General features: G+C 48.1%; 2 protein-coding genes across 2 annotated transcripts in view; one reads left to right on the top strand and one right to left on the bottom strand.

Annotated features, from left to right (window-relative positions):
• Nucleotides 1-9875, bottom strand: part of AACS (acetoacetyl-CoA synthetase) — a 37395-nt gene extending 27520 nt beyond the window's left edge. The window contains exons 1-4 of the mRNA XM_066199600.1: nt 9676-9875; nt 6525-6628; nt 3433-3553; nt 414-527 (exon numbers count right to left, since the gene is read on the bottom strand). Of these exons, the coding sequence (XP_066055697.1) occupies nt 414-527; nt 3433-3553; nt 6525-6628; nt 9676-9793 (457 nt within the window). The 5' untranslated portion in view covers nt 9794-9875. The remainder of the gene's footprint in view (nt 1-413; nt 528-3432; nt 3554-6524; nt 6629-9675) is intronic.
• Nucleotides 9876-15420: 5545 nt separating this feature from the next.
• BRI3BP (BRI3 binding protein) lies at nt 15421-22162 on the top strand. The gene is made up of 3 exons (XM_066199540.1): nt 15421-15625; nt 16503-16605; nt 17250-22162. The coding sequence occupies exons 1-3, from the start codon at nt 15428-15430 to the stop codon at nt 17666-17668; spliced, it is 720 nt and encodes a 239-aa protein (XP_066055637.1). The 5' UTR covers nt 15421-15427; the 3' UTR covers nt 17669-22162.
• The last annotated feature ends 224 nt before the right edge of the window (nt 22163-22386 follow it).

Here is a 22386-nt window from a genome sequence, read left to right as displayed (position 1 = left end):
CCAGACCTGCAGCTCACAGTGTCAGGAGCTGCCCGTGGCACCAGGACAACCAACCTGGATCATCATTTCCCAGAGGAATCTGCCAGACCCACCCTGTGACTCAAGGCTCAGCTAGAGGCACAGTCTCAGTCACCTCTGCTTCCACAGAGTGTTTCTGAAGCAGACCTTGGTGAATGGAGGATTTTCCTTCTCCCTTCAGTGCTAGAGAACCTGCAGGCTAATCCAGGTTCCCTCCCTCTAGAAATGCATTTCCTACAAATGTAAATACAGCAGCACAAGAGCCTTTTCTTCGGAATGTTTATCTGAGTTTTTCTGTGAAACACTATTTCAGTCATGTTTCTGTAACTCTAACTGCTCACTTCCACATTTCAAAATAAAACTTCCACCTCCTGTCCCTTGACAAAATTACTCACCTACAACTCTGTCTCCTACTTTTATTCCCATCTTCCTCATGGCTGCAGCATACAAAGCTACCGCTTGTCTCAGCTCTTCAAAAGTAACTTTCAAGATTTCTTCTTTGCCTTCCCCTGAGGAAAGAAAATTAAAGCAATCGGTCAGAAATCAGGCACAGCAACATGAGTCTAGTACAAACAACTAATCCTAGAAGAACAGAAAGCAATTCTAAGAGAGCAGCTCTCACTAATATTTATATTTTTTGCTTTGGAAGTCCCTCTTATGCTGCAACCAAAACCTCTTCTTTTTAACGGGAATCAAGTATTAATCAGTGGTATTTGTTCAGCAGGCATGAGGATGCTCCTGAAGATAAACACAAACCATTCACTGGAGAAAGGTGTGCTCTCAAGGAGGATTCATGGTAAACAGATTACACTCACCAAGGCTAATTTCTAACATGGTAAGAACCTCATTTTCCCTTTTTGCTCAGTTTTCTCATCAGGCCTAAGAAGCAGCACAAGCTGCCAAATTCAGGTTTTATTACAGCAAGTCAGTGACTAGAAAATCCTGCATGTCCAGGCCTGACTTTTGATGTGCTTTTGGATCATCTGCCCTTTGCCAAAGGGGCACAAAGCAAACAAACTAAACTGGACTGCACTCACCTCTGCAGGGATCTGCAGGGTGTTTTCCCCACTGCACTGAATGTCAGGTGTTACATAAGCCGTTAATAAATCACTCGTGAAGCAAAACTAACAAACCCAAATGTTATGAAAGCAAAAATCTGTCACTTTCAAGTCCCTTCCCTCAGTGGGACTGCTGCAAAGGTGTGGCCTGTCCTATTTCCACTACCCAGCACTTCTCATGAAGACACACATGCCAGGGATGCCACAGGAAAGGTGAGCTGCACACCCTGCTCCTTTTTCAGAGCAGCTGCCCTCAGTCTGATGGTATTTTTGACTCTTTTGCCTTCTTAGACTTTCACACCAATAAATCTGGACTCGCACAGAGCCAGGGAGCAGGTCATGATGCAAAACAACCCAAGTCCCTGTTCCATGTAGTTCATAAACTGAGCAGGGACTGCCAGCAGAGCCCGGGTTCCCACAGAACAACAGGAAATGAGACACTGATCTTGCTCCAAGATTAAAGCCCCAGGAGAAGGGAATCACAAAAAAGATCCACCGTGGGAGCCAGCGACAAGTGAAATTGTTTAGGAAAGCTACATTTACATCCCTGTGACATCCACACAGCTCCCAGAGAACCATCCCCAGTGAACACAAACCTCAGCCAGGCCCCCAAACCAGCACTCTGACCTGGCAGCAGGGAGTTGTCAAAAAATACTCGGACTTAAGAGGTCTTAAGGAGATTAAACACAGCAGAAGGTCACAAAAGAAATGCAGGTGGAAGTCTGCTCACCACAGAGGAGCCAACTGTTCATTCCAGCACTCATACAATAATCAACTAGGAAATAATTTTGCTCCTTTTGCATTCACCACCTGTGAATTTGTGACAAAGCAGTCTCTGACACACCCCACGACTTCCTAAGAAAAAGAGCCACAGAACTATGTAATCACATGTCAAACCAAGCCATTCACTGAATTGATAAAAATCCCTGTGATAATTTGAAGTGACAATATTTAACTCCACTTTCTCAAGTCACATGTTTAGCTTTTAACATGAACAAATCAATCACATCAATCCTACATACATTTAGAGCTGACTTATTAATCAATGTTTGGCTTTCAGGTGCTCCACAAGATGCACTCAACTACGCTGACTTGTTTTCTCTGCTGAATAATACATAAGCAGCTTTTCTAATGATCTCAAAATCTGAAAGTGATGACTAACTACTTTAAAGCCAGATTTTGGTTACAAGCCTCATTTCCACCAGACTTCACCAGATCAATTCTCACTCCACCAAAACTGGGTCACAGATTTCACCATTCTCTTTGAACTGATAATTGGGGTTTTTTTATATATGAGATCAGAGAGGTCTCTTTCAATACCTCTAACAAGCAAAATGCAACTGATAAGCATTTCTCCAGCAATAAACTTGCAGAAGGTGACACCTCACACAGCTGTTTAAAAACAATTTATTTATAACTTGAAAAGATGACTCCCATGTAGCTAAAATCAGAAACTAAGATTTTTTTTTAACACCTACACAATCAATGCAGATTTCAGCACCATTTTCTCTGCTAAGGAGCTGCAAGGCTTCATTGTTCATTGATAAGTTATTAAGGAACATCACTGCTTGGTCAGTGTCATGGGAGGGATTAGGTCCAGCAGAAGGGAAGCCCCAAATGCAGCTCCCTGAGGAAACACTTACACACCTGCACCTAATCTAAACTAATCCCACCCAACTGAGATTAGAACTGGTTTTTAAAGTTACCACAGTCAGCAGACAACAAAGTCTCTTCTCTGTCTTATCATGGCCATCCTTTTGAGTGTATTTTACTAGATTTACACAGATTTTACTAGGCTCAAATCTTCAGCACAACAAAAATTAAGACTGAGATTTAGTGCTCCAGAGAAGTAAAATTCAAGTCTTTCAGGCACATAACTGTTGTTTCTGTGGCACCAAAAGCAGAGTAAACTCCTGCCTAAACCCCATGCAGTTCTCAGTATTTTTGAAATAAAAGCCATAGAAAGAGGGTGGGAAGGACATTACCAAGCTACAGTGCCAAAATACTTCCTGAAGGCAAGCAGCAGGTGAGTACTTATAACAAATGAGAAATAACACCTCAAATACTGAGTGATGTTAAACACAGCATGACCTCCACTGCTTTAATGCAGATGAGCACATTCTAAGAAAACCTCATCTAGCTTGCAAAGGATTTTCCACATCTATATTCCCAGAGCATGTTTTGCTGGGCTGTTTGGGGGTTTTTTTGGCAGAGCTGTATCACAGATTGTGCAGCGTTACTGACTCCATTACCCTTTTTCCTCCTCATCCAAACCAGTTTATTCCCATGTTTCATCAGACCCAGTCCTGTGGGTAGCAGATAAACACAAGGCAATTTTAATTTTAACTTTCCTTACTTGCTGCATAGAGTGCAATCTTGTCATTGTCCTTGTGCCTCAGGAGATTCTCGGCATAGTTCAGACGGCTGCCCTTGAACCACTCCGGGACGTCGGAGATACTTTTGGATGTATCCACCACCTGAAAAAAACACATCCTTCACTCCTGGAGAAATGGAATACAATTGGTTTTTCACAGCTTTGTACACAAGGCAGCTCATCAGCTCCAAGCTCTTTGCAGACTTTATTAGGCAAGAATCACTTCTCCCAGTTTACACTGATCCTGGAATTAGAGGCCTGGAAAGTTTAATTATTTGTTAACTGTCACAGGCAAACACGTCACTACAACAAAACCACGGGAAGCTCTTTGCTGACAGCTCTACCTTTGGACCAGCCTTTACCACACAAATAAGACAAAATTGTGACTACACCCAGAGCAGGGGACGCACACAGAGCTCGGGAACAGCCCAAACAGGCACCCAGCACATTTTCACTCTGTGCCAGCACATCCAGCCCAGCCTCCCTCTCTGGAAGGTGTGAGCAGCCACTCTTCCCCAGCACGACTCACAGGGTACAGAGACACAGTGATCATTCCAAATAATTAATTGTATAGTCAAATGGAACTGAAGAGTTACAGCTTTTTATTCAAGGTCTCAATTTTTTTAGGATTAACAGGCTCCACCAACCTGTAAATAAGGATCCAATAAACCTACATTGAGTAACTCCCCACTTAGGATTAAGACATGCAAAGAATTGAAAAAAGCAATGAAAAATCATCAAATATACGGTCAGCTGAAACAACTTCCCCCATCTTGAACTAATTAAGCCTCAAAAGTATTCAGCTACCCCTTCATAAGTCACAGTTAAGATTAACTTTAATAACACTGATAGGTAAAGAGCCCCTTAGCATTAGCCAGAGGTCTAAATTCCATCCAAAATGCCCCTCTGCTTAGTGATTCAGCAGCACATTTCTTTGCAAAACCTTTAAATAGAAACGTTTTTTACAGTCATGTTTTTGAAAGCTTCAGTTTATACCCTCAGGTTCTCTCTCCTGGACTGCACATACATTACAGAAAGAGCATTCCTTCAGCCCAAGTGAAAGGCTCTTCTGAAAGCCAAGCAAGCCTCAATAAATCCCATTCCAAAAACCCAATGGTTTTGTGCTCAGAGAGCAGTGTATGTATCACTAGAGGCAATCTTAAAATTAACTTTTAAGTTAAAACTCACGTGGAAGTGCACTACTGCATTATTTTATTTCAAATGTATTTTCCAAAAAAGGGAACTCTGATTTCTTTGCTCCTAACAATTGGCAAGAACTGAGTTATAACATCTACACTTTATTGACTCAGGCTGCACAAACGATTTTTACACTAACATGCATTACTGCAGCAATTAGAAGCTGCTCTTAAAACTGACTCATTTCTGACTTCCTCAGCTTGAAGAAAAGCGAGCAGAATGTTTTCAGCATTTTCCAGGACAAGATCCAAGATAACTTTTTTTCCCTGAAGTGGAAAAAATCCTTCACAGAGCTTCTAAGAGCTCCACTAGCACCAGGAGCTGGACTCACACTCCAGGGTTTCCTCCCCAGGTAACACCTGGGACTGCCAGTTAAGCTCAACCTTTGGTAGTTGGATTTTGTCAGATGAACAACCTGATCCCTCCCTTGGAGGCCTCTCCACAGGGCCAACAGGTGTCAGGTGCTTCTCACAGCAAGGGGAGAAATTCAGACACATCCTCCCTTTAAAAACAGCTGCCTGGAAGTTGACATTCCAAGGGCAGTGCTGCCCTGCCAGCACAGCTCTGCACACTGAAGTTTCTCTGTTCGTTTCACAAGTGACACAGATGTCAACTGCTACAGAGAGACATCTGCACCTCTACAGCACATACTTCAAACCTTCACTGGGATTAAATAAAATCCTGGCTGGTTTTATTCTGCGTACACAAGGTTTTCTTGTTTTTCTTAGAATGACCTGTGGAAGTAGAAACTGTTTCACTGTTTGGGAAGAGGAGAGTCAACTCTGTTACATTAAACATTTTATTTACCTCAAAACAATGTTTACTTCCAGCAGACAGCCAGGATCAAGCTGTAAGACACTGCAAATCCACCTTTCCAGCCTCTAGCTACCACAGACCAGCTCAGTTACTCTGAGAGTTCCCAGAGTCTGAGCTAGCACCTACAGAAAATGTAAAGTTTAAGTGTTTATAGTGCTCAGACCACACACTTCCAAGCAGGCAAGTTGTTACACTCTTGCTGCATTCACTCATCTGAAGGGTGGGTCACATTAAATAAGACACCTGAGCAGCTCCATGCCAGGAAGAACCACTTGATCTATCATATCAGTACAGAAATCAGTAAAACAGGAAAAGCCAAAACAAACTTCCCAGTCCTCTCTGCAGGACTGGCAGCACTGAGGGAACAGATGGACTCCAGGCACTAAGGCAAGTCCAGTCCTCCCTACTAAATCCCAGGAAGGTTTCTACTGCATCAAGCTTCTCAAGTAATTAGCCCAACACCTTCCTCAGATGGAAAACCACAGGGTGATGTTGGTGTCCTACACCAGGACACCATTGGCATGATCTGCAGAGTCACCTTTCTTGCAAAGGAACTCTGTGGCACTGCCTGGTGCTCCACCACCACCACCATTCCCTCAGAGATATTTCCAGCCTGCACCTGACTGCAGAGCTTCCATAACCAGTTCTGCAAAGCCAGAGTGTAACAGGCGAACTTATTCAGGAAATGGGTTCAGGGAAGGCAAACATGAACCTGACAGAATGCCAGCATTTACAAAACCAGGGTGATACTCCACCAGCACAGTCCCAATGCAGAAGGCAGCGCACTGGCAGACTCCCCATGAGCAGCCAGGAACGACAGGGAGTGAACAGGGGCACAAGGACACTACAGTAGAACTGCTCAGGACAGCAAAACTCGAGGCTTTCACTTCCCTAAAGTGTACCAGCAACAGAACACCACCATCAACCACACCAGGAAATCCAGGACTAGATCAATTCCTTGTATCACTTGCCAGAGTTCCAAGAAGAGGTCAAATGATTGATTGTAACACGACTTTATTTCCTCTTTGTGTTGCACTGTGTAAGATAAGCACTGGACTTACCTCGTCATAGAGGCGGGAGCAGACGATGTTGCTGTACTGCCAGAATTCTGCCCAGAAGTCTGAGTAGGACTCCACTGACCACTGGTATAAATCATCATAGTTGGCTGGAAGGAAGAGATATGTGTCAGCATTAAGCAGGGAATTACAGGGATCTACACAAACTACAATTAAGGATATCCTGGATAAGGAAAATTCGTGGCTAAAACAATTCAGAAGCTAAATCTGACCAGAGAGTAGATCAGTTCTGCTCAAAGAAAGTGACTCTAGAATCAGGGAGTCTACCTGGACACCTGAACAGATGACTTCACCTGTATTACAAGCCATTTGCCACCACAGACAGTGACCTTTTCTAATAACTCCCTTCAATATCCACACACACACTCCCCCGCCATCCATACAACTGAAGATTAAACAAGGCCTGCTTGTTGACACTCCCTATCTATCAACACGATACTTTCACACAGCAAAAGATAAACAAGGCTTCCTGACTAGGGACGTTTACTGCGAGGTCCCAGCCTGGGGCCAAAGGCCTCTGATAGCTCAGTGATACAGAGATTAGAGGCACTCGTTGTCCAGCCCTGGGATCAACATCACTGCCACAGGAGGCACAGCCGATTTTCAGTGGATATGAGGTCAGCCAGACTGCAGCTCACCTTTCCATACTGAGACAGCATGAATGAAGTCAAACAAGATGTTTACTAGCTGGATATTATAAACCATGACCTGCCCTTAAAAACATGGAAATAAGCAGTTGAAGTGATTGTCTGATCGTGAAACACATGAAGTAACCTGAAGCACACAAAACAAACCCCAAAATTCAAACTAAATGCTGGAATTTAGTGTAGAACGGTTCTAGGTATGAATAATTGAAGCCATTTCTCACTGCAAGCCTGGAAGTGACATTTCCTCATCATGTCCACAATATCTGAAGCTGTGCCAGCAACCAATTAAATATCTCTGCCATCAGTGACAGTAAGTTTCCTGCTCTGCCAACTGTTCCCTATTCAATGCCATCAGCTAAACCATTCAAAGGCATTTTCACCAATTATCTCTGATTTTTCAGCCTGTTATCCAGCCAATTGCGGCAAAAGTCATCTTTGCAATGCCCCTTCTACAAGGAGGACATCTTCCAGCTTTTTAAAAGAAAAACATTCAAAACCATCTCTGCACTGTTACACACACTCAGCCACCACTTAACTGTTTCCCCACCCAGTCTGTCCCTTCCACACCAACCCTCTCCATCAAAGTGAGATTGTCCCCTAGGTATTATTGATAGACAAGGCAAAGACTGTTCTCCACAACAGATTTTATCTGCACATTGCCCAAATCCCAGCCTCTATACATCCTTTTTACAGTCCAGAGTTACTCATCACTATCCTCTACTCCACACATCAGCTGCACAGAGATAAGACTTGACACAAGAAGAACTCAAATTTCCACCTCCTCCTTCAAAACCCAATTGTATCACCTGCTCCAAATCATCTGATACATGCACGAAGCTACAGCTCACCACTAATTTGGTTTCTTACAACATGGACAGTTTGTTCTGGTTTGTCTATACAGCTTGTTCCAAATAAACTTCAGCATGCGAGTCCTTCAGGGCACAGGCCTGTTGCTCAATAAGAAAACACTACATTTTGTTACATTTCCAGAGCCACTATCTAAGGGACTATATCGCCCTCAGCTCTCCTCAGAGAGTCCACATCTTAATGTCACAGAGAGCATCCATTCTTTGTTGTGAAGAGCACTCATGACAATGAGCACCAGTGCAAACATAATGGAAGCTGACAAAGGCTCCTAGCTTTACACAGGAATCCACCTTCCAACAGAGAAAGCCACTTCCAAGTGGGATGAAAAGAGTTCTAGTTGTTTCAGCCATAAACACAGGCAGCCTGCTTGAAACTGTATTTGTTCTCACTAAATTTGTGTACCAGCTACACCATTCCATTCACTGCCTACAACCCTGGATTAACTTGCTTCCCATCCAGCGGGAGAGTGAAGACACCACACACCTGGATTCCAACGGGAAATCACCAGCAGCCAAAAGAATGACCTACCTTAAGGTGAGGAATTGTTTCCTGGACATGAACTGCCAGAAGCACAACTGACACTGCTGCCACTCCAGAACGCGTCTGCTCATACCACTGACACCTATACTGGACTGACAAACCTCCAAGCCACGTGCCAAAACTACTCCTATCAGCCTCCATCAGACAAATGATTACAGGAAAGCTACATGAGCAACTCGGGCTCCAAATACTTTGCGAGAAGGATATAAAACAAACTAGTCAGAACTGAAGGGTTTGACCTCCACGTGCACTGAAATTTACCCAGTCCATGATGTGGCTGAGCCCACAGAGCCAGCACCGCTGACTCCTGACAGCCTGGAGACACGACCTACAGCCTGCAGTTATGGAAAAAACAACACCCTGAGCTAGAAACACCTCTGGACACCAAACCCCTGCTCAAAGCAGACCTCATTCCAGTTGTTTCCAAGTCAAAGAACCACACAGCTCTTCACAGCCACACAGGTATTCCTGAACAAGCACAAAGCAGGGACCGCAGTCCACGAGCTGTGGTAGATGCACAGCAAACCCCCTTCATCTTCCACCACTAAACAACCTTATGCATCATCATTCACCTCCCAGTATACCTGGATATTACAAGACACACACTCTTCATAACGAAATATAGGCTAATAACTGCACTCTCCCACGCCTCCGCTGCTGAAGTATCACGCTAATGCTTACCCTGACCTCCGCCACAGCGACAGCGATCCCGCCTTCCCACATCCCTTTAAAACACCAAGTCACTCCAGTGCCGCTCCCGGCCCCAGAACTCCGGGCACGCCGGGAGCCTCCGCAGGTAGCGCTGCCCGGGCTGCCATCCAGCCGCAGCAGCGGGCGCAGATAAGGCTGTTTGCCTTTCCCATCCGCACACACCTTCACACCGGCGGATGCTGCCCCGGAGGCCTCTGGCTGAGGCTCAGGCAGAGCATCCCGCCCGCAGCTCTCTGCCCACCTGCCCCGGGGGGTGCCCGGGCACCCAGAGCTGAGCGGCACACGGAGAGGCCTCACACCTGCCACGGCCCCACGGTGAAGCCCCCACAGCCCCGGGATGTGCCCGCCTGCCCCCGCCCAGCAGCGCTCACCCAGGCGGAGCCCACAGCTGCTAGCCACGGCGGCGCGGAACCGGTCCATGTGGGTGTTGCGCTTCGTGTCAGGCTCCCACATCACCTGCGACTCCATGATCTCGGGCTCCCGGGACATGGCTGCGGCAGCGGAGCGAGGCGAGCACCGTCCGTCCCGCAGGCACCCTCAACAGCCGCGAGCACACCGCTCCCACCGCGCCCCGGCGCCGACTGCGGCCCCTCCTCCGTGCGCACGCTTTAAAGGCGCCGTGGATCGCATCACTCCGTAACCTTCCGCCGCAGAGAAAAGTGCGGGGCGGTGCGGCCCGCCCCGCCCGCCGAGGGGGCGGTGGGGACACGGGGGACGGCGGGGACCGCGGCTGGGCCGGGAGGGGCGGCGGGGACGGCCCGGGCAGCGCGGGGTCAGCCGGGCCCGGTGAGCGCGGGGACGGATGAATGGGGAAGCGGCCGCGCCGGACACCCGGTGCTGTCACCTCTAAAGGTCACCAGACGCCGCGTCGGCAGCGGGGAGGAACCATCGCACCCCGCTTTTCATCGGATCTCCGAAAAATTACCGCCGCACTGTTTGTTCATTTATTTTTTTTTTCCCCGAAGAGGTCCGAAGAAGTACCGACAAGTGTGTTTGACCCAAAAATGAGGCAAGAAACGCGTTTCTCCGTGGCCTCGCCATCCCAGCTACGCTTGTGTAACGCTCCCAGCCTACACAGCTTGCACCTCGGATTAAAACGGGCTCTGCTGGTGACCGTCGGGATGTTGCAACAACCGATTTCGGACGGGAATTGGCGCTACTAAAGCACTTAACAGCGTGCAATTCACTGCCCAGTCCGTGATCTTTAAGGGTCGTTTAGAACCAAAACGACTCCACGATTCACGGTTCCCCCATGCTGCTTATATAACTCATTTTCAAGGTCATGGTTTTGCTTCTAATTCATGGAAACCTCAAAAATGGGAATTTGATGGGGAAATCATGCAGGCGTACTGTCTGTGAAAGTAAAATACGTCTACCAGATTGTATACTTGCTCTATGTGCCATTCAGATTTTTTGTGCTAACACAGTACAACTGCTTTATTAAATTTGAAGGCCATGGAAACATTATTTAAACAATCCACAGTTTTTATTTGCCTCGAGACAGACCTTAAATCCGGCGTATTTTTAAACAACTCTCCCCAGAGCCTCAGGGACTCGGGGAGGCGGAGGTGGGATGGGAACACACTATCTGCCCCGTGTGCCTCCCTCGCCTTGGCAGCGCCCGGAGGTCAGTGGAAGTGTGAAATCCATGGCCGGACACCTGCCAAGCACAGAGATAAGGGACAAGGCAGGACGGCAGTGCCAGTGTCCAGCTCCCAGAGGGTTCAATGGGCTTGGGATCCGCAGCCCGTGGTGGGGAAACTGCCTGGAGAATCCGTCTTCCTGCGATCTGCGGACGAGATAACTCATATCAGGCACATGTCATGTACCAGTGGATGTACCCACGTAGGTTGTTGGTGTCCTAAACACCCTCACAACCCAAAAGGGTTTTGCCTCCCAGGCCAGCACAGACCTCAGACCCCGGGGCAGCCCCTCCGTACCATTTAGCCCCAGTGATGAACAGCCTGCCCTGCTCTGGGGTGAGCTGTGGGACAGCTGGAGAATTACACCCGAGCAGACACCTGCGGGATGCCGTTTATGGTTGTGACGCTCCTTGCCAGGACTGCAGCAAAGCTGTGATTTCTCATTTTTACTGAGGCCACCCCATGTCCCAAAAGGGTCACAGCTCAGGAGGGTGAGGCTGCCCACTGACCCCTGTGCTCTGGTGAGGCCACAGCACGAGCCCTGTGCCCAGTTCTGGGCCCCTCAGTTGAGGAAGGACATTGAGGTGCCGGAGGGAGTCCAGAGACAGCAATGGAGCTGGGAAAGGGGCTCAGCCGGGAGAAAAGGAGGCTCAGGGGCTTCTGGCCCTGCACAACTCCCTGACAGGAGGGGGCAGCCGGGGGGATCGGGCTCTGCTCCCAGGGAACAAGTGACAGGACATGAGGACAGAGCCTTAAGCAGCGCCAGGAGAGAAGTTTAGGTTGGACATTAAGAATTTCTCCCCAGAAAGAGTACTTAGATCCTGGCATGTACTCCCCAGGGCGGTGGTGGAATCACCGTCCCCGGCGGTGTTGAAGGGAAGGGTTGGCACGGCACGGAGGGCTCTGGTCTGGTTGGGTGGCAGGCTACATGCGATGCTTTCAGCAGCCTTTGCCAGCCGAAGCCATACCGTGACCCCGTGCCCCGCCCGCCGCCGCCGCCGCCGCCCCTCAGGGCCGGGCGGGCCCGGGCTGCGGACGGATCCCGCGCGGGGCACGGCGCCCGTGACGTCGCCGCCTGTGATTGGCTGCGGCGCGCCTGGCCCCACATCAGCCCAGAGCCCGCTCTCCTCGCGGCTGGGCCGACGGGGGAAGAGCCGACGCCAGGAGGGACCAATCGGCGCAGAGCTTTCTCAAGCCCCCCTCCCTGCCGACCAATGAGCGGCCGGATCAGGGGGAGGTGTGCCCAATCAGAGCGGCGCTTTCATGCCGCCCGGCGGGAGGGGCGGGGGTTCCGCCGTGGCTCTCTTCAGCGCGCAGGCGATGCCGAAATTGCTCCTTTTGGGATAAAAACACCCAGAATCACTGAACCAATTCGGCTGGAAAAGACGTCTGAGGTCATCGATTCCAACCTATGACTCAACACCACCCTGTCAACCACACCATGGCAGTGAATGCCTCATGCAACCTTTCCTTAAATACCTCCGGGGCCGGTCATTCCACCACCTTCCTGAGCAGCCCATTCTAATGTCTAAAACACCCTTTCTTTGAATACTTTCCTCCTTTAAAACAGCAGCAAAACTGCCGCTTTCTCCCACCCAGAGTAACCTGTACTTCTAAAAAGAAAATGAGCAGCTAAATCACCTGAGAAGGGACCCAAAAATCCTCTCGCTGAGCTGAAAAAGGTGTAATTTAGAAAGGACTGACCCAGTTACAGCTCAGGGAGGAAGGGGTATGATGGATTTGCTGATAAAACTGGGCTTTTAGGAAAGCACTTGCTCACTTATTAGCAGCAGTTTTACTATTGTAACCTTACCTAAGAGGGGCTTATGAATACATGTTCCCTGCCTTCATTCCAGGTTTCCCTTATCCAAACCAGTTTTCCCTCTTTCAAAAGTGACTTTGGAAAACTGGGAAGTAAAAGAAGGAAAACTGAACAAACCTTTAATGAGAAAATGGGCATTAAGAGGACTACAGTGACCGCTGCAATTAGTTTGGAGACTAGATTAGGATAGCCAGAGGAAAACAGCCTGAATAAGATTAACTGGAATTGCCCATTTTCAAATCTTTTTAAGCCTGGCCTTATGCCTGCTAATAGTAATACCAGGGTAGAAATGAAATCATGTTTTCTGCCTCAGATTAAATTAGGGGCCATTCAGATGATGCTTCAGAGCTGCTGAGCAGCAATAATGCTGCTGATGGCACTACCCCGTTGTGGGCTCTGAGGTAACCTGGAGTCACCTGTAAGAATAAATTGAATGATGAAATGCCTGGATCTATGAGATAAAAGTTTTGTAATAATGCCTCAGGGTGAGCTCTGCAATACACCGAGGCCTGACCATGATCCATTTGAACCAACAACTGGATTAGGAAATCTAAAGATTTTGGAAAGATTTTTTTAAGAAATCCTATATTCAGAGCATCGGCCAGCTGGTTAATGAGTCTGGATGAGAATAAGAAACTTCTGGGTCGTTTGATGTCCATGATCTGTGCAACCTCTATGTGGTGTCAGGAGTACAAGTAACCAGGACCAAAATCAAAGGGGTTTGCAGAAAGGGAAAAAGAAATAAAAGGAAAATGAAAAGGGAATAATAAAAAAGAAATGCCATGCTACTTTTTTGAGCATAATGATGACTTTAAAAGAGAGAACCCTGCAATCTGCTAAAACTCAGACACCTAGAAGCCCCCAATTTTTTTCTAAACACTCTTCAAATTGTTGTTGAATCCCTATCTCTAAGACTTACCCAGTTATTTTACTGAGGAAATAGAGAAGCACACTCATGCCTCCTCTGTACAGTGGGACCCTCACCAGAAGACCTTTCTATAAACCTTCCAGCTCTCCTCATGAAGAAGTTCAGTGTGGCTGAGGTCTGCCATGTTCCATGCCATGACGCAATGTATTCTTTGAGCAGACGCTTATTTCGTTTATTTAAACGAGGAGGGTGAAATCCCTTGTAATTTCATAAGAGCTGGGCAGTTGGACAGATAAACATACCTGAAATAGGCTCGTTGGGACAGGCCAGGACACCAATGAAATACCAGGAAAGTTTCCCAGATTATCCTGAGCTCATGCGAAGGACAGCCTTTGAAGGCAGCCACTGCCACAGGCCTCTGGAATTCTGTGAAGAACAGATGGGAAAAGACAACAGGCACTTTGGAGAAGAGATTTTGAGGGGATTCTACCGTGGAAATTCACACAGAGAAACAGGAACATTCCCAAATTTGCAGAAACGAGTCCCATTGGACCATAAACAGCACAAAGGGACACGGAGAAGGCCACTCCAGTTGGAAGCAAATCAAAGAATTATGCCAGGCACAGAAAACAACACTCATGACAGTTAATTATCATCAAGGTTTTTTGTATCAGGAGGCTCTTTACATGCGAGAAATGCCCCAGAAGCTGACATTTAGTGTGTGCTCAGAGTTTAAGCACGACATGGAATTGAGGGCAGATAACCAGAAATTTCACAAGAACCTCAAAAACACCTGTCATCAGCTACCAATCTGTCCTGGCAGAAGATGACGCTTCAGACTATACACAGTTATCAACAGATCAGCAAATCCTAAATGAAAGCACCCTTTATAAATATATAAAGCATCTATATCCCGCTGAAATCGAATCCTAAGTACCTTCCTGGATGTGGGCCCAAACCTTCCAGGGCCAAATAGAAAACAATGCTGAAAGGTCTAGGCCATTCTGCTAAATGTGAAAGTAAGTGCTTTGGCCAGACTAAAACTGGGAAAAAGGCCATAGCAGAGATGTCTATATTCTAAATATCTACTCCGCTACCAGGCTTGGGCTGAGCCACACGGTTGGCAATCGCCGCCGGGCTGAAATAATGAGTCAGGTTGGAGGCTGAAAAACAAAGGGAAATGGACGGCGTGTTAAGCGAAGGTGGCACGGGGGGCAAAAAAACACCAGCACAGCTCCAAAGGGTCAAACCCACACAGGTCCTGTTTTCTAAAGTCGGGGCTAAACCTGGTTCACCTAGTTCTGCATGAACCTTCCTCAAATCACTGGCTCAGCTCCAACGATTCAACTGAATTCATTCCAGGAAAGGTGCCGAAGGCTCTTTAACGACAAACCACTCCAGAGCCTGAGGTCGAGAACACGGAGCATGAAAGACATGCCCACATAAGAGATGCTCCAAACCGCAAATCATCTTTGTGGCCTCCGCTGAACCCTGTCCAGCAGCTCCTTATCTCCCTGGCACTCAGGAGCGGGGCACAGCCCTGCGGACGCGGCGCCTCTCTAGGGCGGAGCAGAGTGGGGAGGCTCGGCTGTGGCCGCTCTCTGTGGCGGTTCCCTGTGCGATTTTTCCCGGCGGTTCCCTGTGCGCTTTTCGCGTTCTTCCCTCGGCGATTTTCCCGTTCTCCCCTCACACGCCGCCCCGGGCCCGGAGCCCCGCCCGTCGGGGCGGCGATGCGGAGCGCGGCCGGCGGGCGGCGCTGCGGCGGCGGCGGCGGGAGCGGCGGGGCGGCCATGGCGGCGGCGCGGCGGGTGCAGCTCCGGGGGCTGCTGCTGCTGCTGCTGCTGCTGCTCGGAGCGGCGGGGCCCGGAGCTCGGGCGGCGCGGAGCCGCGGGGCCGACCGCCAGAACAGCCTCCGCCGCGCCGCCAGCGGCCTCTACCAGGGCGTCAGCGGCCTCTTCGGCGAGGACAACGTGCGGGCCCTGCAGAAGGTGAGGCGCCAGTTGCTGCTCGCCCACCCTCCCCCCCCCCCACACGCGCTTCCTTTCCGCTTCCTTTTCGCTTCTTTGCCCTCCGCCTCGGTGCTCCGGCGGTGATGGGGCGGCTCTCGGGCCGCAGCCCCGCGGCCCCATCGCCCCCCGGTGCGGGGCTCGCTGCTGGAGCGGCCGTGGCCTCGTCCCGGTGCGGCCGGAGCGCGGCTTTGGGGAGGAAAACGGGAGGCCGGGCTTGCGGCAAGCCGGGAGAAATAACAGCTAAACGCTGCGATGAAGGTGGTTCTAGGTGGGGGAGACGGGCAGGGCCGCTGGCTGGCGGTGAGGAGCCCTCCGGCTGAAATCCGGGCTGTCTGCATCAGCAGAGCATCCTGTGCTTGCAGGGCCGTCGGAACTTGCAGGAAAGCGGGCGGGAGCTGTACATCCCTCTGCTCCTGCTCTCCTCGGGCTGTAGGAAGAAACAGTAAATTCCGTTCAATTGACCTCTGAGTACACCTGGGACATTTGCGTGTGACGCCGGGGTCATCTCTCGGTTGCTTGATAAAACTGAATCTTTGGTTTGCTTTACCAGTTGTTGGTAATAGTGTTTTCTCTAAACTTCGTAACGATAGTAAAGCCGATAAAGTGCATTTTTTAAATCTTGCCAACTTATACATTTACATTCCAAAATACCTACAGTAACGATAATTGTAGTGCATAAATTCATGATTCACAGAGTTGAAAAAAAAAATTCAGATTTACAGGTTTTTTCCCATGGGGACTACGAAATAATCTGCAACCCTTGGTTAGTGAATTATAATTCTACTCATGACGAATAAGTCTCAAAGTGTTGCTTTAGGAATTGAGGATTTTTTTAATTTTCAATTTTATTTCTCAGTTTTTCTCAAGGTTGACAGAGAGGTTTGTGAATGGGGTGGATGTATTAATGGACACATTCTGGAGAATATGGACTGATTTGTTAGATGTTCTTGGAATTGATGGTAAGTGTGATGCCTGCTCACCCTTGAACTGTCTCAGCCTGTATGAGTGTTTACAAGCTAATGGGAAAACAGTTACATTTTATCATGCCGCTTAAACGTCCATCAGTGGTGTCTCTCTCTGCTTCACATGGCTTTGATTTTTCCTATTAGTATCTTCACACAGGAAGACTGAACCCCACCATTCCATTTCTGTATGTGCACCTACGGGATGTGTGTAGAATGATTTCCAAGGCACGGCTGGTTCCTTGGTGTCATCATTAAACGGATTCACACAGCCAGGAACAGCGCAGGGAAATCAGTCAGGACTAGAGAAAGGAAACACGCAGTTGAGAGCTTTTAGAATGTAGCTTTTACAAAGCGGGATCTGTAACCCCAGTATGAATTTTGACCTCAGGCTCTGGAGTGGTTTGTCGTTAAAGAGCCTTCGGCACCTTTCCTGGAATGAATTCAGTTGAATCGTTGGAGCTGAGCCAGTGATTTGAGGAAGGTTCATGCAGAACTAGGTGAACCAGGTTTAGCCCCGACTTTAGAAAACAGGACCTGTGTGGGTTTGACCCTTTGGAGCTGTGCTGGTGTTTTCTGCCCCCCGTGCCACCTTCGCTCCACGCTCATTAACACGCCGTCCATTTCCCTTTGTTTTTCAGCCTCCAACCTGACTCATTATTTCAGCCCGGCGGCGATCGCCAACAACCCGACCCGCGCCCTCCTGCTGATCGGTGCCATTCTACTGGCCTATTGGTTCTTATCTCTCTTCCTCGGATTCTTCTTTTACCTCCTGCACATGCTGTTCGGCCGCTTCTTCTGGATCGCCAGGGTGGCCCTGTTCACCCTGTCCTGCGTCTACATCCTGCAGAAGTACGAGGGCGACCCGGAGCACGCCGTGCTGCCGCTCTGCTTCGTCGTGGCCGTCTACTTCATGACGGGCCCCGTGGGCTTTTACTGGAGGAGGAACAGCAACAGCAGCCTGGAGGAGAAGATGGACCACCTGGATAGTCAGATCAGGCTGCTGAACATCCGCCTTTCCAGAGTGATCGAGAACCTGGACAGGGGCAGCGAGCAGTGAGCCGCGCCCTCTGCCCCGCCACTGAACACCAGCTCCGGAGGATTCCTACAAAGCACTGTCTCAGCCGAAGTTAACAAAGCAACAAAACGTCACATGGTAAAACAAGCAAAACAAAACAAAACAAAACAAAAAAAAAGTGTGCAGAGTTATAACTTTTCATCGTGTCTAAGACTAATTTATCTAGGTTAAACACTCAGCCGTTAGACTTCTAGGAGAAACAAACGAGAAAAAACCATTTACGAAATTCAGCTGTACATTCAGAGTTTTATCCAGTACTAGAATTTTCTCAGTAGATAAAACGCTTACTTTTACAAGCATTTAAAAACATCTTTTGTAAAGTTTTTATAAAAGCAAATTGAGTAGTCTTTCAGATATTGAAATTGAGTTAAACATATGCAAATTTGACACTTTAACGGTTAAAAAGAAAAAAAAAAAAATCTCAAGCTACCAAGCACTTCCATTGAGAAGTAACTGCTGTGGGTCCATATTTTTTCTTCAGAGTTGTGAATGTTTTTGTGTTTTTGTTGGCTTATTTCATTGCCTTGAAGTTGCCTTTCATAGAGTATCAGATGAGGAATTTTCTGGTAACCAGGCCAAAAAATTCACACCATAGCTTTTAACAGGAGGTGGGGAGTGAGGGAGAAGGAAGATCTGAAGTCCTTAAAAGCCAGTCCAGTGTGAGGAAGCGCACGTGTGGCATTTTGTCATTGCATTTCATCCCGGGAACTTTAATTTAATAGTGTCTGGAAGGAAATCTGGCTTAATAAATTGGCAGAGAATGAAGATGTAGCGTGACAAATTGTAATTCACGTTCAATCTGCACAAATGGAGCATTTTCCAAGCTTAAGTGCATGGAGTAAAACATGATTTTTTTTATCTCAGGACCCACGTACCTTCTCTCAGAAAAGGCAGCAGTTAAAACACGCGCAAATGTATTGTTGCTTAAAGCTTTCTCAGGACCAATCAGCGGCAATAAATTACCTTCAGGAAGATCTGGATTTCTTTTCTAAAATCATCATAGTTTTATAGGAGCTTTTTGCTTGAAGTCTGTGTCCTCATTAGGTTTTGGGAGAAGCCAGTCACCTTTCAGAGGAGGGTGTAGGGAACGGTTCTCTTTCAAAGCTGCGGAGCTTTGAAGCGATTTTATTTTGCAGGATTTCTGCGTTTCTTAACAAGCTTGGTAGGGTATCACTGGCTGTGCTGGTTTACTGAAACAAAGGTCACCTCAGGGAAGGAAGTGTGGAATGTGGTTTCACCTGGGAGCAGCAGCAGCAGCATCCAGGGGCACAGAGGTGTGCAGGGAGGGGAAGCAGCATCTCCCCCCTAGTGATGAGCACAGTGGTGGTACCACGAGGGGTGGGATGGAGCACAGCTGGAGCACTCCATATTCCATAGGGTCCAAACGAGCAGCTACATCAAAAAAAAAAACGCAACAAAAATTGGTCTAGTGATGGGGCCTGGCTACAAAGCAAGGGAACAAGGAGGAGGAGCAGGAGTTTGTTCCCCAGGTGTGCCTGCCAGTGCCAGCTCTGGTGGGACAAGCTGAGCGCAGCTTGTTCTTCCACTGGGCAAAGCTTTTGTTGGATGTGATGCTTAACTGAATGTAACTGTGGGGCAAATTCCTTTTTTTTTTTCTCTTTATGCTGAAGTTTAATGTTCTTCTTGAAATGTGTGTGCTACTTGCCTAACCTCTGTGGGTCTGTGTGTGACATTTCCACGGAGGTTGTTTTTAAATCCATGTTAATGGCCTTGACTCCTGGTGATCACTTCGGTTCAACACGGTTGAAGCTCATATGCACTTGGCACGGTTGGAATGCATTTTGATTTTTTTATGTCACTGTAAATCCCCCCTGCACCCCATTTATTAACAAGTACATGGTTTAGAGTTGTTAAATAACTGGGTTATCACAGCTTAAAATCTTTCCTGTGAGCAGATAGGGACTATGGCAACAAATAGTCCCCTTTGTCAAGCTGAAAATGTAAAGTACGGTAAATTCCTTTTTCCAGCTCATTTTCCATAGTATTACAGAGTCTTCCCTGTAAGCTCAGTTCTCCCTGCTGCTGAGCACAGAGGACTGGGCTAAAACAAACAACCTGGGAATTAGGAATTGACTAGTAAAGCTTGTCAGGTCTTGATGTGTTTTGTCAAATTCGAGACCTGAGGACCAAAGTTTGCAAACCTTGCTCATGTCAGCGTCTCCATCACCTTTCTTAGGACAATGTGCATGGGTCAGTTTGCATAGATTGTATTTCGTGTAGTCCATATTTAACGTTGGAGTTAAAAATACTGAATCATTTCTATATTAAGAGTTGTCTATGAGAAAGATTTCTTTTAAAGTATTATATAAAGGTTAATTTGGTTTATAGTTTCTCCCTATCTCACTCTAATAATTTGTCATAGTTTTGTAAAATCAGTTCTCCTATATTAATACTCTTAATTTCGATCACCCTGCTGCTTGAAAAATGGTATTTTTATATTTACTTGCATCCCATGTATAGCAAAATATTATGTGAAAAGCAGTATATATAAAATTGGGTATTTTTAATCAGTATTTTTCCCAGCACTCAGTTTTCACGTTAGTCAAATTCAGAAGTAATGATTTTTTTAAAGCACAATCTAATCTTCAAATATATATATATATATATATATAAATATATACTTTAAAAATGCTCTGTATTTTTAAACATGCACTGTAGTGAAAGCGCTTTTGGGGACATGAATGTGGTATTGTATTTAACCTCTTTCAACTTTTGTAAATACCTTTTACAAGTATTTTCCATACTGGGCCATCTAGTTTATCCATGGAGGTTTTTGCTGTTTTTTAGAAACCCATTCCAGTGGCTGCACTGCTTTTGTATCCCACAGAGATGTGTCACCTGTGGACAAACTCAGCCTGGCAGGTGGCGCTTCCCAGGGCTGGGGTGGCACTGGACATCCCTCAGCAGGTGACCCCTGTCCCAGGCTGGGGTGGCACTGGACATCCCCAGCAGGTGACACCTGTCCCAGGCTGGGGTGGCACTGGACATCCCCAGCAGGTGACACCTGTCCCAGGCTGGGGTGGCACTGGACATCCCCAGCAGGTGACCCCTGTCCCAGGTTGGGGTGGCACTGGACATCCCCAGCAGGTGACCCCTGTCCCAGGCTGGGGTGGCACTGGACATCCCCAGCAGGTGACATCTTCCCCAGGCTGGGGTGGCACTGGACATCCCCAGCAGGTGACATCTTCCCCAGGCTGGGGTGGCACTGGACATCCCCAGCAGGTGACCCCTGTCCCAGGCTGGGGTGGCACTGGACATCCCCAGCAGGTGACACCTGTCCCAGGTTGGGGTGGCACTGGACATCCCCAGCAGGTGACCCCTGTCCCAGGCTGGGGTGGCACTGGACATCCCCAGCAGGTGACATCTTCCCCAGGCTGGGGTGGCACTGGACAGCCCTTGTAGCTCCCACTTTTTGCCGTGACTTCGGGGAGCAGCTCTGTCACAGCCACGACCTGCTGGGGAACAGGTGGCACGGGGACAGCCCTGCCTGGCTGCTCCTACAGGACAGATCCCACTCCTGGACCTCTGGAGATGCCATCCCTGTGTGAGTGGCTGGACAAGTGCTGAGGAGGGGCCCTGGCTGCCCGGGATCGGCAGCTCCCCGGGGTTTTCCCCCGCCTGCTTTGGGAGCAGCCTTTGGAAGCGCCGCGGTGTTTTCCCCGAGCGGCTCCTGCGGACGCACGCACCTGTAGATATCCGATGTGTCCTGTGGGATGTGGCGCTTTCCCAGTGGTTGGTGGGTGTCAGAGTGCGGTGTACAAACCCGGTGTAGCTCAGTGCTGTTCTCCTAGCGCGTCCTTCACCTCGTGATTCGCTTCTCAAGACTCGTTGCGTCGTCGGTGTGGAAAATAGACCAGTATCAACCTTAGCTCTTCGGTGGTGTAGAAGTGTTTTAAGTGTGGTTTGCCTCACATTCTGATCTGTATTTGGCAGCTAATGGCGTTAAGTGACCATGAGTTCTCTTTGTCTGGGTTGGGGAATAAAAGGTTTTATCGTATCCGCATGTATTTTAAACTTTTTTGGATAATTCCATCGACCTGTGGTGACAGCACATGTAAAAACCGATCTTTTCCTTTTATTCAGAAGTTGTATTTGCTGTGGTAGCACTTGTTGTTGGCACTGATGGTAGTGATTTCACATCCTGTTTTGTACATCAGGTTTCATGATTACGGTGTTTAAGTTTGTACAATTGTTTATGTAAAAATGATTTGGTCTGAAGAGATGCTGTGTGTTCACTTCTTATCCCTAGACACATACGAGATCCTACTGGTAATACCGTTAAGTAGTTCCAACTGTACCAGACTTATTTTTTACTGAGCTTTACATGCCTTTATTTATTCCTTTATCGGACCATCCAAACCATGTACTCCGTAGTTCAGTATTTGTAGACCAGTTTCACGAATCAACTTAAAAGGTATTGTGGCAAAGCTTCGAATAAATGTTTACTGAGACTTTGCACTGAGCCGCGAGTGCCTGGTGAGGCTGCGAGGGGTGGGAGGGGAAGGGAGGGGAGGGATAGGGTAGGGTGGGACGGGATGGGATGGGATGGGAAGGAATGGGGAGGGATCGCGGCTCCCGGTGTGGGTTGGAGGCGTCCCGATCCTGCTGGATCGCCACGCCCCTGCCACGCCCCCTACCGCGCCACGCCCCTTTCTCCGCCCTTTTCTCGCGAGACCGAC

Source organism: Chamaea fasciata, unplaced genomic scaffold (assembly GCF_029207755.1).
Source record: "Chamaea fasciata isolate MVZ Bird 193981 ecotype frontalis unplaced genomic scaffold, bChaFas1.0.hap1 SCAF_18, whole genome shotgun sequence".
Lineage (NCBI taxonomy): Eukaryota > Metazoa > Chordata > Aves > Passeriformes > Sylviidae > Chamaea > Chamaea fasciata.
This window is presented reverse-complemented; position numbering and strand designations above follow the sequence as displayed.